The 14142-nt window shown below is 42.0% G+C and overlaps 1 protein-coding gene across 5 annotated transcripts in view; it reads left to right on the forward strand.

The window, feature by feature from the left end:
* The window catches only part of LOC122561322 (solute carrier family 28 member 3-like), a 196365-nt gene that overhangs the window by 137167 nt on the left and 45056 nt on the right, over positions 1 to 14142 (forward strand). For 3 of the 5 annotated variants that reach the window (XM_043713019.1, XM_043713029.1, XM_043713038.1), the window contains 2 exons: positions 3903 to 4100; positions 9215 to 9296. In XM_043713019.1, coding sequence (XP_043568954.1) covers positions 3903 to 4100; positions 9215 to 9296 — 280 coding nt within the window. The remainder of the gene's footprint in view (positions 1 to 3902; positions 4101 to 9214; positions 9297 to 14142) is intronic. The other 2 variants (XR_006314992.1, XM_043713050.1) reach the window with 1 other exon arrangement.

Below are 14142 nucleotides of genomic sequence, written 5' to 3' on the forward strand. Positions count from 1 at the left end.
GATCTCCCTCGTCCATCTTCAGAGTTACATCCTCAAAAAATTCCAGAGGATTAGTCAAGCATGATTTTCCCTTCATAAATCCATACTGACTCTGACCTATTCTGTTACTACTATCCAGATGTGTCATAACTTCATCCTTTACAATAGACTCCAGCATCTTTCCCACCACTGAGGTCAGACTAACTGGTCTATAATTTCCTGTTTTCTCTCTCCCACCTTTCTTAAAAAATGATACAACATTAGCCACCCTCCAATCTGCAGGAACTGATCCCGAATCTATTGATCTCTGGAAAATAATCACCAACGCATCCACGATTTCTCGAGCCACCTCCTTCAGTACCCTAGGATGTAGACCATCAGGCCCCGGGGACTTATCAACCTTCAGACCTAACAGCCTCTCCAACACCAATTCCTGGCAAATATAAATTCCCTTAAGTTCAGGTCCTTCAGCCACTGTTACCTCAGGGAGATTGCTTGTGTCTTCCCCAGTGAACACAGATCTGAAGTACCAATTCAATTCTTCTGCCTTTTTCTTTGTTCCCCGTAATATATTCCCCTGTTTCTATCTTCAAGGGCCCAATGAGTACAAGACAAAAAGCTTTAGCAACAAGACTGTCTTTTCAGCAATACAAAATGGAAGGTCTACAATAAGTCAGGGTGAAGGGCAAGTGAGATTAAATGGCAAAAGTTTTCATGGTAATAGAATAAGTAAGTAAATGAAATTGTGTCTAGAGAAGGTGTAAATGGCAGGATAACAGCCATCCAAATGCCAAGTAAAGCATTTATGCAAAAAAGAGATCAAATCAAACCAGTCCAAACAAACAAAACAAAACTTCTCCCCCATTCTGTTATGTTCTAACATTCATATTCACTGTCAATATAATGTGTTCAGTGGAAATATGAAGTGTTAGAACACTGTTAAAGAGTCTGTTTCTAGAACTTTACAGTGCAGAACAGGCCCTTCAGCCCTCAATGTTGCACCGACCTGTGAACTATTCTCAGTCCCCCTACACTAGCCCATCATCATCCATGTGCTTATCCAAGGATTGATTAAATCTCCGTAATGTGACTGAGTTAACTACATTGACAGGTAGGGCATTCCACGCCCTTACCACCCTCTGAGTAAAGAACCTGCCTCTGATATCTGTCTTAAATCTATCACCCCTCAATTTGTAGTTATGCCCCCTCGTACAAGCTAATACCATGATCCTAGGAAAAAGTCTTTCACTATCTACCCTATCTAATCCTCTGATTATCTTGTATGTCTCTATCAAATCCCTTCTTCTTTCCAATGAGAATAGACCCAGTCTCTCAACCTTTCCTCATAAGATCTTCCCTCCAGACCAGGCAACATTCTGGTAAATCTCCTCTACACCTTTTCCAATGCTTCCACATCCTTCGCAAAATATGGCGACCAGAACCGTACACAATATTCCAAGTGTGGCCGCACTAGCGTTTTGTATAGTTGCAGCATGATATTGCGGCTCCGGAACTCAATCCCTCTACCAATGAAACCTAACACACCGTATGCCTTCTTAATAGCACTATCAACCTGGGTGGCAACTTTCAGGGATTTATGTACATGGACTCTAAGATCCCTCTGCACATCCACACTACCAAGAATTTTCCATTGACCCAGTACTCTGCCTTCCTGTTATTCTTCCCAAAGTGCATCACCTCACATTTAGCTGCATTGAATTCCATTTGCCACCTCTCAGCCCAATTCTGCAGTTTATCCAAGTATGCCTGCAACCTGTAACATTCTTCCAAACTGTCCAGTACACCACCGACTTTAGTGTCATCTGCAAATTTACTAATCCATCCACCTATGCCTGCGTCTAAGTCATTTATAAAAATGGCAAACAGTAGTCATCCCAAAACAGATCCTTGTGGCACACCACTAGTAACCGGACTCCAGGCTGAATATTTTCCATCAACCACCACTCACTGCCTTATTTCAGAAAGCCAGTTTCTAATCCAAACTGCTAAATCACTCTCAATCCCATGCCTCTGCATTTTCTCCAACAGCCTACCATGTGGAACCTTATCAAAGGCTTTACTGAAGTCCATGTATACCACGTCACCTGCCCTACCCTCATCTACATGCTTGGTCACCTTCTCAAAAAACTCAATGAGGTTTGTGAGACACGACCTGCCCTTGACGAAACCATGTTTCTGTGCTGAATGATTATGACTCTATGAACAAGATCAGAAATAAGAGAGAGGGAGCAAAATAGGGAAGTATTATTCCAGATAATTGCAACTGAAACTCTGGGTCATGCTTGCCGACTGAATGGTTCCTCTAAGTAGACAGCCAGCCTATTTTGGTCTCTTCTGTATAGAGGGGACTACACTGAAGCAGCTAGTAGAGCATACTAATTGAAAGGTGTAATAGTACATAGTTGTCACTTGAAAGCAGTCTTTATGTTTTGACTTGGTTAAGGGAGGAACTGAAAAGTCAGGTGTTCTATTCCCTCCATGGAGGAGTTTTTTGATGACTGACAAATAGATAGGATGACATCTTTAGAATGCCATAAGATGAGGAGAAGATTGATTGCTGTTTATAGCTTACTGTAGCTGGCAGAAATATCAGAGGATGCTTCGTTGGATATGGAGGTTTGCATTATGTAAGGTGAAGTTAAGGAAATCCCTATCATGGTTTTGAGGAGAAGGGAAGTGTTGAGAGCAGAATGTTGTGAAGCAGAGCATAAAATGTTTTTTTCCTTTTCGAGGACTCCTCTTAAGATTTTCTCAAGAGCTTTTTTAAAATTTTTGGCACCTACAGTTTTAGTTTTCACAGGCTGCCTTTTCATCCTCACTAACTGTTCGTTTTTAATGATGCAGTCCAGTGTTTGTGTTGATGTATGAAGTCACACGCTTTTGTGTTAGTAAAATTCATTAATATCCTCAATAATTATCAACTGTCCCTTCAATTTAGGCTGCAACACACAAGAAATGCACTGATTCCAGGACACCATTGTATTTAAACTAGTACAAAGACGACATCTGTTTTGCAAAATAACTGACACACACTTCTAAGCATAAAAAAAACCATCACCCTAGAGTTATGGTTAATGTGTTTCTATTGCATGTTTGCAATGCTGGAATATTTTCAACCATGCAGTTACTATCCTTTTTATGCATCTTTGATCTCAATCTCACATTAAATTTAACAGTTGACCCAGTGCTAACTGCAAATGTTCACTGCATTTTCTTCACATAGCACCTGAACATTTGCAAACCTTAAGCCAGAGATTCTGCATTCATTTACAAATAATTAATTACCGCAATGAATTCAAATTGTAGTTAGGTATGTATTCCTTTATTGCCAGTTCTGGAACTGCTGTCATTTCTTTGCATCTCCCCCCCTCCCCTCTCCTGCAAACTTCCCTTGTAGCCTCTGTTTTTCCCATCTCCCTTACTACCTCCATGCTCTCCTCCTCCCGTGAAGTCTTTCTGTTTTTCAACTTTACCCAACCCTCGCAGTCTCCCTGTCTTTTCTCTAACCCTTTCGCTCCCTTGTCCATCCTCCTTCCTCATCTTCCTTGCAAATACCCAACAATCTGTAGACTCCTTGAAGCTTCCATGTCTCTTCCATATCCCTGATTGCCTCCATGGGCCTGAACAAAAAGCAACACCCACCTACTCAGTACACAAGCCACCATATGGCTGCAGCAGTAAGGGGACATTCAAGGATTGATTCAACAGCAGTCCTGCGTATTTTGAACACTGATGTGAAATAGAATGAACGTTGTCAAGGGCCCTGTCAACCATCGTGCAGGAAATCCTCATTTAAGGAAAAGAAAGAGATCAAAAGCATAAGTATGGAACGTTGCATCATCTGAACATTTGTGAGAGTGGACTAGAGTTTTTAATTCAATGTCATGTGATATTTCTTTCAGCTAATTTGTTCCTATGTCTTCATGCCACTTGCTTTCCTGATGGGAGTAGACTGGAATGACAGCTTTATAGTTGGCGAGCTCCTCGGAGTGAAAACTTTCTTCAATGAATTTGTAGCTTACGAGAGGTTATCTGGCCTGATTGCCAAAAGAATTGATGGCAACCTTGAATATGTTGATGGTTTGAAGCAATATTTATCAGTAAGTAAACATAATTATTTCTGTGATATTATACTTATTCAAATAGCATCATACATATTTTAATTAACTATTCAAAAGAATGATCACACAAGACCTGTTTGAGTTAACTAGCACAGAATTAGAAAATGTTCAAGGGCTTATAACTGAATTAATTGTCAGTTCATTAACTAGTTACAAATGATTTGGAATGAACCCAATGATGAAAATTCAGGCCAGAATCAGGGTGCATCATTACGGAGGATGAAAGTTTAGCCATGCTGTAGCTGGGTTCCAGTTGTGCAATAGTGTGTAACTGCTGTCAAGCCATGCTGAGTATAATTGGTGACAGTAATATGACCAATACTTTATTCTATACATTCACGTACATATTAGTTAATAAGGGTTAGGGGTTACAAGCAGACATTGTTTTCGGGGATTATGATGTTGTGGTGAAAATGGAAACCTGCCTTAAGGAAGAGCATATCTGTGTGTTCAATATTTCTGGAGGAAAGGAAAGAAAATTGAGGTCTTTTGGTGTCAAAAGATGGTTAAGGAAAGCCTTACAGTCTAGGATGAATAAGCTGCTTTTGAACGTTCTGAGAATAGAATCAATGTGGGTACAATTAAGGAAAAAGAAGAATGAAATTACATTGCACGCTGTAATATGTACATCACCATTTGCTGGGAAGGATTTGATGGATCAAATTTGCAAGGCAGTTATAGAAAGCTATAAACATCATTGAATAGTTACAGTAGTGAAAGATAATTACTCATATATTGACTAAGGAACAGTGAGGGCCAAATGCCCTGAGATTGTGTTGAGGAGAATTTCCCTCAGCAATATGTGTCCAGTTCAACATGAAATGATGCACTGCTGGACATGGTTCTTGCAAATGAGATGGGCCTCATCAAGTAGATCAAGTGACAGTGGAGGAATATTTAGGAGAGAGTAATATTCTACCTGATAGTAGGAAATGATATTGGTCAAACCATAGTAAGAATAAGCAACTATCAGAGAGCAGACCTTAATGAGGTGAGAAGAGATTTGGGCCATAGAGACTGGAATAAAAGTTTGGGATTATAAATATTAGCTGAACAATGGACTGCCTTCAAAGAGAATATTATTTGGGCACAGTCAAGATATATTTCCTCAAAACTGAAAGATAAGATAAACAAATTCAAGGTTCTTGGATGACAAAGGAGATACAAATTAAGTTAAAGGAGAAAAAAATAACAGGTGACATATAGGAAATACAGTCAAGGTTAGAGTGGTGCTAAAAAAGCAAAGCAGGTCAGGCAGCATCCGAGGAGCAGGAAAATTGACCTTTCGAGCAAAAGCCTTTCATCAGGAATGACGCTGGGAGCCTCGGGGGTGGAAAGATGAATGGGAGAAGGGTGGGGCTGGAGAGAAGGTAGCTGAGAGTGCAATAGATGGATGGAGGTGGGGTGAAGGTGATTGGTCGGAGAGGAGGGTGGAGCGGATAGGTGGGAAGGAAGATTGACAGGTGGGACAGGTCATGAGGAAGGTTGGAACTGGGGTAAGGTGGGGGAGGGGAAATGAAGTCCACATTGATGCCATGGGGTTGAAGCATCCCGAGGCAGAAGATGAGGTGTTCTTCTTCCAGGTGTCGGGTGGTGAGGGAGTGGTGGTGGAGGAGGCCCAGGAACTGCATGTCTTCGGCGGAGTGGGAGGAGGAGTTGAAATGTTCGGCCACGGGGCGGTGGGGTTGATTGGTGTGGGTGTCCCAGAGATGTTCTCTGAAGCGCTCTGCAAGAAGGCGTCCGGTTTTCCCAATGTAGAGGAGACTGCATCGGGAGCAACGAAGTAAACGCCATGTGTGGAAGTGCAGGTGAAACTTTGATGGATGTGGAAGGCTCCTTTGAGGCCTTGGACGGAGGTGAGGGGGAAGGTGTGGGCGCAGCTTTTGCAATTTCTGTGGTGGCAGGGGAAGGTGTGGGAGGGGTGTGTGGGTTGTTGGGCGACTTGGACTTGACCAGGTAGACGTGGAGGGAACGATCTTTGCAGAAAGTGGATAGGGGTGGGGAGGAAAATATCCCTGGTGGTGGGGTCCATTTGTAAGTGGCGGAAATGTCAGCGGATGATGTGATTTATTCTGAGGTATGGGGAGTAGAAGGTGAGGACCAATAGGGCATCTGTCCTTGTTGCGGTTGGAGGGTTGGGGTTTCAGGGCGGAGGTGGGTCCTCCTTGGAACAGATGCAGTGGAGGCGGAGGAATTGGGAATACAGGATAGCAATTTAGCAGGAGGTAGGGTGGGAGGAGGTGTAATCCAGGTAGCTAGGGGAGTTGGTGGGCTTGTAAAATATGTCAGTGTTGAGTCGGTTATCATTGATGGAGATGGAGAGGTCCAGGAAGGGGAGAGAGGTGTCAGAGATCGCCCAGGTGAATTTAAGGTTGGGTGGTATGTGTTGAAGTTGATAAACTGTTCAACCTCCTTGTGGGAGCACAAGGTAGCGCCGATGCAGTCATCAATGTAGCAGAGGAAAAGGTGGAGAGTGGTGCTGGTGTAAGTCTGGAAGATGGACTGTTCTATGTAGCCGACGAAGAGACAGGCATAGCTGGGGCCCCATGCAGGTGCCCATGGCTACCCCTTTTGTCTGGAGGAAGTGGGAGGATTCGAAGGAGAAATTGTTGAGGGTGAGGATCAGTTCAGCCAAACAAATAAAAGTGTCAGTGGAAGGGTACTGGTAGGGACGTCGGGAGAGGAAGAAACGGAGGGCTTGGAGGTCCTGGTCATGGTGGATGGGGGTGTAGAGGGACTGGATGTCCTTGATGAAGATGAGGCGTTGGGGTCCAGGGAAACGGAAGTCATAGAGGAGGTGGATGGCGTGGGTGGTGTCCCGAACATATGTGGGGAGTTCCTGGACCGGGGGATAGGACAGTATCAAGGTAGGTGGGATGAATTTGGTGGAGCAGGAGCAGGCTGAGATGATGAAATGCAGGTAGGAAATACAGTTGACAATGACGCTGAGTACAGAAAATTCAGAAGTGAGAAATGAAGAGGGATTATGAAAAACTATTGGCAGTTAACGTAAAAGGAAATCCCAGCACATCAATTGTAAAAGGGAGCAGTAGGACTGTTTATGGACCAAAAAGAGGGATTTATATTAAGAGATATGGGGCATGACTGAGGTGTTAAATGATGGCTTTACATTTATCCTTACTTCTGAGGCACATGCTGCCCAACCCATGGTGACAGAGGAGGAAACTCTGTCATGAGACAGTTTAGAATTGATAAGAAGGAAGTATTGGATAAGGCACTGAGACCAAATGAAATGCAAAGGATACTGAAGGAAGTGAGTAGAAATTGCAAAGAAACTGGCAATTATCTTTCAATCTTCCTTGGACTTGGGGGAGGTGATGCTGGAGACTGGAGAATGTTAAATATTATTACTTTGTTCAAAAAATATTCTAAGATTCGTCCAGCAATGATAGACCAACATGTTTGACATTGATGATGTTGAAGTTTCTAGAAACAATTATTCTGGGTAGAATTAATAATCATGGAAAAATATAGATTGTTTCAGAATAATCAATGTGTATTTTTAAGGGGAATTTATGCCTATCTAACTTACTTGGGTTTTTGAGGAGCTGACAGAGGGTTGAGAATGATAGTGCTGTTGATGTGACAAACGTGGATTTGCGTGGTTGTGGGTAGCTTCGCCAAGCTGGCAAGTTGATTTGCAGATGTTTTGTCCCCTGTCTAGATGACATCTTAGTGCTTTGGAGCCTCCTGTGAAGCCATACACAGACTTCCAAAGGTGTATGATTTGGTACCACACAGCAGACTTGAGGAAATTTATAGGCGTGGAGAAAAAGGGACATAGAAAAGTGGATATGAAATTGTTTGAGGTGTAGGAAACAGTAGCAAATAATGAGCATTTTTCAGGCTGGAAGGAGGTTAATAATGGAGTTCCCAAGGGGTCAAGGTTGGGGCCCTTGCTTTTCTGCATATATGTAAGTAATCTAGATCTTGGATGCAAGAAAACATTAAACTTGTAAATGGTGAAGAGGAAAGTGTAGATTCTACAAAGGACATAGGCAAGTTGTTGGAGTGGGTGGATAGATGGCAGATGAAGTTCAATGTAGAAAAGTGTGAGGTGATGCGCTTTCAAAGTACATGGGGAGACAATACAAAATAAAGGATACTATTTGAAATGGTTTGCTGGAGCAGAGAAACCCAAGTGTATATATACACAAGTCACTAAAGATAGCGGCCTTTAATGAGTTATTTGTAAATCATACAGTATTCTAGGTTTTACAATAGAGTGTAAGAGTAGGGACACTATGATAAACTTATAGAAGACATACATTAGACATCATCTGGAGTATTATGTACATGTTCTGGGTGCCACTGTATAGAAGGAAAGAAAGAATGTGAATAAATTGGAGAGAGTACAGGAAAAGTTAAGGGAATGGTTCCAGGGATGAGACATGAATAAAGATTGGAAAAGTGGGACTGCTTATTTTGGAGAGGAGAAGCCGAGAGGAGATTTGATAAACACTGTCAAAAACAAAAAAGGGTCTGGACAGAGGGATTATAGGGAAACTGTTCCCACTGGTAAATAGATTGGGAATCAAAGGGTAGCGTTTTGAAGTGCTTTGCTAAAGAACATAGAACAATAGTTCTATTGTTCTGAAGCTATTGCTACATATGAAGTGAAAAAACAAAAATTCACGCTGCGAGTATTTTGGGTATGGAATGAGCTGCGTGGAATATGATGGAGCAAGGTTACATTTGGCATTCTAAAGGGCCTTTGACAATTATTTAAATAGGAACAATGTGCTGCATTGTGAGGAAATGCAAAAGGGTGGCACTAAGCTAAAATACTGAGACAGCCAGTCCCCAGACATGAGCAACTAAATGACCACTTCTGACCGAAGACCATTTTATGATTGCATTTATAATATTTGTAGTCATGAATCAATGAACTCAACAATATTTTATACATCTCTCTTTTAGTTTTAAATATTTTTCTCAAAATGTCAATTCAGTTTCGCAAACTCAAATCTATTTTACTTTGTATCAGTAAATTAAAGTACTGGATCAGAATTTTGTTTTCTTTTTTTCTGAATAATCATGTATTCAGTTTCTTTACTCTGGCTTTTTCATAGATCCGTTCTGAAGCTATTGCTACATATGCCCTCTGTGGGTTTGCTAATTTTGGTTCTATTGGCATTGTTATAGGAGGACTGTGTAAGTTTTTTTAAAATTTGTGTTAATGGTTGTGTGCTTTAAAACTGTTAGGATATAGAATTAGACACAGTGTTTGAACTATGCAATGTCACTCTATATTTTTAGAGCAGACATCAAATTCTGAAGTATGCGGTTATGAGGTAAATTGCATGTTTACCTAGCGCAGAACTTAAAATGTGACAGACATGTGATTTATGATATGTATTTAAAGAAGACACCAACAGGGAATGTCTAGTTTGAAAATATATTCATTTACTGATATTCATTCTTGCATCATGATCATTATAAAGCTATTTTCTATTTCTTCACTTTTTAAAAGCCTCTTTATTCCACATTGCTTCCCAATATTATGAATTTCACTTGTTCTACTTTCTGTTGTGAAGTTTCTAACTCCCATGCTTTCCAACAGACCTTGTTTCTTTCTTTATACTCTACCCCCATTTGTAGCTGCTTTCAACATGGTTTGTGTGTTCTTGTTTGTAGAACTAAGGTCAGGATTTTGAAGCTTCTTCAAAATGATATTGTAAGGCAATGGGGACATTCTTGGTATAATGGTGGCTTATTATAGATTCCTTCTCCACTTCGGTTACACCACTGTACTCATTCAAGTGTTCTTTGTATCTTACTGAGACTTGCATCATACTGCCACATATTTACTTGTGCAATAACCATTGTGATTAACTCCATGTAATGCTGATAAATATCTGAGCATGCTGGATGTGGAGAATACCATGGGTCCTGACAACTTCCTAGAAGTAAGGCTGAATATGTGTGCTCCAGAACTAGCTGCTTCTCTTGCCAAGCTGTTTGAGTAAAGCTACAACATTGGCATCTACCTGACAATGTGGAAAATTGCCCAAGTATGTCCTGTTTACAAATTTAAATTGATCAATTACTGTCCCATCAGTCTATCATCAATCATCAGCGTAGTGATTGAAGGTGCTATCAACTGACAGTGACTCATCAATAACCTGCTCACTGATACTCAGTTGAGTGTTCCACCAGTATGGTTTGGTACCTTACCTTATTACTATGTAGGTACAAATATGGGCTTTAACTGTATTCCAGAAGTCAAAGGAGAGTGACCTTGACACCAATGAAACATTTTACTGAGTGTGGCATCAAAGAGGAGCCCTTGCCAATCTATGTCATTAAGGTTCAGGGAACACCTTTCTCTGTGGCTGGAGTCAGACCTAACAAACAAAGTTTATGTTCACCATCTTAGCCCTTGGCCTTTACTATAGGATTTCTTTAGTTCTGGGCCAGTCTCCTGCTGAATCATTAATAATGTTCCCTCCATTATAAGGTTAGAAAAGAAGATGTTTGTTGATTGCTCAATATTTAATTCCACTCACAGTCCCTTAGATAATAAAGAAACCATACCTCATTGGGACAAAATTCATACTTTAGTTGATAAATGATCAGTAACATGTGCACCACACATGCCAGGCAATGACCTTCAGCATCAGCCTTGATTCAGTGGGTAGTACTCTTGCCTCAGAGTCACAAAAGTTTGAGTTCATGTTCCACTTCAGGACATGAGCACAAAGATCCAGAGTGACAATAAGTTCAGTAATGAGAGAGGTTTACATTATCAGAGGTGCTATCTTTTGGGTGAGGTGTTAAACTGAGGTCCTTTTACCCTTTCAGGTGGATATAAACGATGACATTATTTCACTTCATTTTAAAGAAAAACCTGGTGCCCTGGTTAATTTGTCCCTTAGTCAACTTCAGATGAAAACAGATATCTAGTCTTTATCTGATTATGGAAGATATTTCTGACAATGCAACAATGGCATACTTCTTAACTATCTCGTTGACTGTAAACTAGAACATAGAACAATACAGCACAGAACAGGCCCTTCGGCCCACGATGTTGTGCCGAACATTTGTCCTAGCTTAAGCACCCATCGATGTACCTATCCAATTGCCGCTTAAAGGTCACCAATGATTCTGACTCTGCCACTCCCACAGGCATCGCATTCCATGCCCCACCACTCTCTGGGTAAAGAACCCACCCCTGACATCCCCCCTATACCTTCCACCCTTCACCTTAAATTTATGTCCCCTTGTAACACGCTGTTGTACCCGGGGAAAAAATCTCTGACTGTCTACTCTATCTATTCCCCTGATCACCTTCTAAACCTCTATCAAGTCACCCCTCATCCTTCGCTGTTCCAATGAGAAAAGACCTAGCACTCTCAACCTATCCTCATACGACCTATTCTCCATTGCAGGCAATATCCTGGTAAATCTCCTCTGCACCCTCTCCAAAGCTTCCACATCTTTCCTAAAGTGAGGCGACCAGAACTGCACATAGTACTCCAAATGTGGCCTTACCAAGGTCCTGTACAGCTGCTACATCACCTCACGACTCTTGAATTCAATCCCTCTGCTAATGAATGCTAATACAACATAGGCCTTCTTACAAGCTCTGTCCACCTGAGTGGCAACTTTCAAAGAGCTATGAACATAGACCCCAAGATCCTCTGCTCCTCCACCTTACTAAGAACCCTACCATTAACCCTGTATTCCGCATTCTTATTTGTCCTTCCAAAATGGACAACCTCACACTTGACAGGGTTGAACTCCATCTGCCACTCCTCAGCCCAGCTTTGCATCATATCTAAGTCCCTTTGCAGCCGATAACAGCCCTCCTCACTATCCACAACTCCACCAATCTTCATATCGTCTGCAAATTTACAGACCCACCATTCGACTCATTAATAAAAATTACAAACAGCAGAGGACCCAGAACTTATCCCTGCGGAACTCCACTTGTAACTGGGCTCCAGGCTGAATACTTACCATCTATCACCACTCTCTGACTTTGACCGGTTAGCCAGTTCTCTATCCAACTGGCCAAATTTCCCACTATCCCATGCCTCCCGACTTTCTGCATAAGCCTACCATGGGGAACCTTATCAAATGCCTTACTAAAATCCATGTACACTACCATCCACTGCTCTACCCTCATCCACATGCTTGGTCACCTCCTCAAATAATTCAATAAGACTTGTAAGGCAAGACCTACCCCTCACAAATCCATGCTGGCTGTCCCTAATCAAGCAGTGTCTTTCCAGATACTCATAAGCCCTATCCCTCAGTCCTATCCTGAAGAAGGGCTTATGCCCGAAACATCGATTCTCCTGTTCCCTGGATGCTGCCTGACCTGCTGCGCTTTTCCAGCAACACATTTTCAGCTCTGATCTCCAGCATCTGCAGACCTCACTTTCTCCTCAAAGATTTCAACCTACTGCGAATCCTCTTACAAGGATGCCTTCCTTGAAGAAGCTCTCTTCCTCCCTCTACAAAGATTTCAGTGAGTCCCTCTCTCACTGCACCCCCCAGGTCATCTCCTCTGCACAGAAGCTCTTCAGCATTCCTGAAGAAGGGCTTATGCCCGAAACGTCGATTCTCCTGTTCCCTGGATGCTGCCTGACCTGCTGAGCTTTTCCAGCAACACATTTTCAGCTCTGATCTCCAGCATCTGCAGACCTCACTTTCTCCTATCCCTCAGTACCCTTTCCATTACTTTGCCTGGCCTGTAATTCCTGGGGTTATCCCTATTCCCTTTTTTGAACAGGGGCACAACATTTGCCACTCTCCAGTCCCCTGGTACCACCCCCGTTGACAGTGAAGACGAAAAGATCATTGCCAACGGCTCTGCAATTTCTTCTCTTGCTTCCCACATAATCCTAGGATATATCCCGTCAGGCCGGGGGGACTTGTCTATCCTCAAGTTTTTCAAAATGCCCAACACATCTTCCTTCCTAACAAGTATCTCCTCTAGCTTACCAGTCCATTTCATACTCTCCTCTTCAACAATACAGTCCCTCTCATTTGTAAATACTGAAGAAAAGTACTCATTCAAGACCTCTCCTATCTCTTCCGACTCAATACACAGTCTCCCACTACTGTCCTTGATCGGACCTACCCTCGTTCTCGTCATTCTCCTGTTTCTCACAAACGCATAAAAGGCCTTGGGGTTATCCTTGATCCTACCCACCAAAGATTTTTCATGCCCTCTCTTTTCAGCTCCCTCCTGGCTATCCTGTATCCCTCCAACGCTCTGTCTGAACCTTGTTTCCTCAGCCATATGTAAGCCTTCTTCTTCCTCTTTACTAGATATTCAACCTCCCTCGTCAACCAAGGTTCCCTCACACGACCATCTCTTTCCTGCCTGACAGGTACATACATATCAAGGACACGTCGTATCTGTTCCATGAAAAAGTTCCACATTTCAATGACAAACTGCTTTGAGACATCCAGTAGTTTGAAAAGTGCTGTACAAGTGGAAGTCTTTCCTATTTCTTATCTCCATCAAAAGAGTGAACATTACTGTCTTTAAAATCTTCACCATAAACATCCCATGGATCATCCTTCACCAGAAGTTTATCATATAAATTCTGCTCCAGAGGGTAAAAAAACAAACAAAAAGTCATACTTTGGAAAGAATATTTTAGTCATATTGGGTCTACATTATCAAACATAGTCATAATATTTGTCATTGATATGTTTTACTGGTTTTTCCTTCTTGGGTGGTTACAATTGAACATGCCAGATTTAATGTTAGCAATGGCAGTTCTCTAGACTGTTTGGAGAACTGATGAAAGCCCCTCGTAACTTCCGTGGCGGAGGCCTGACATGATTTTATCTGGCCAGCAACTCTTCGACACAGTCAAGCTTTACTAGTGTGGAGATTCTGTCACTGAAAGGTGCCAATTAATCAGAGGGTGACAAATATCCAATACCATTGGTGCCACCAGGAACTGTGGCTACCAGCAATGCTCTGCCTGAGAACTGCTGCAGGATTATTGGACACTGATGAGTGAGATATGATGAG

The sequence above is a fragment of the Chiloscyllium plagiosum genome, chromosome 2, assembly GCF_004010195.1.
Source record: "Chiloscyllium plagiosum isolate BGI_BamShark_2017 chromosome 2, ASM401019v2, whole genome shotgun sequence".
Taxonomy (NCBI): Eukaryota; Metazoa; Chordata; class Chondrichthyes; order Orectolobiformes; family Hemiscylliidae; genus Chiloscyllium; species Chiloscyllium plagiosum.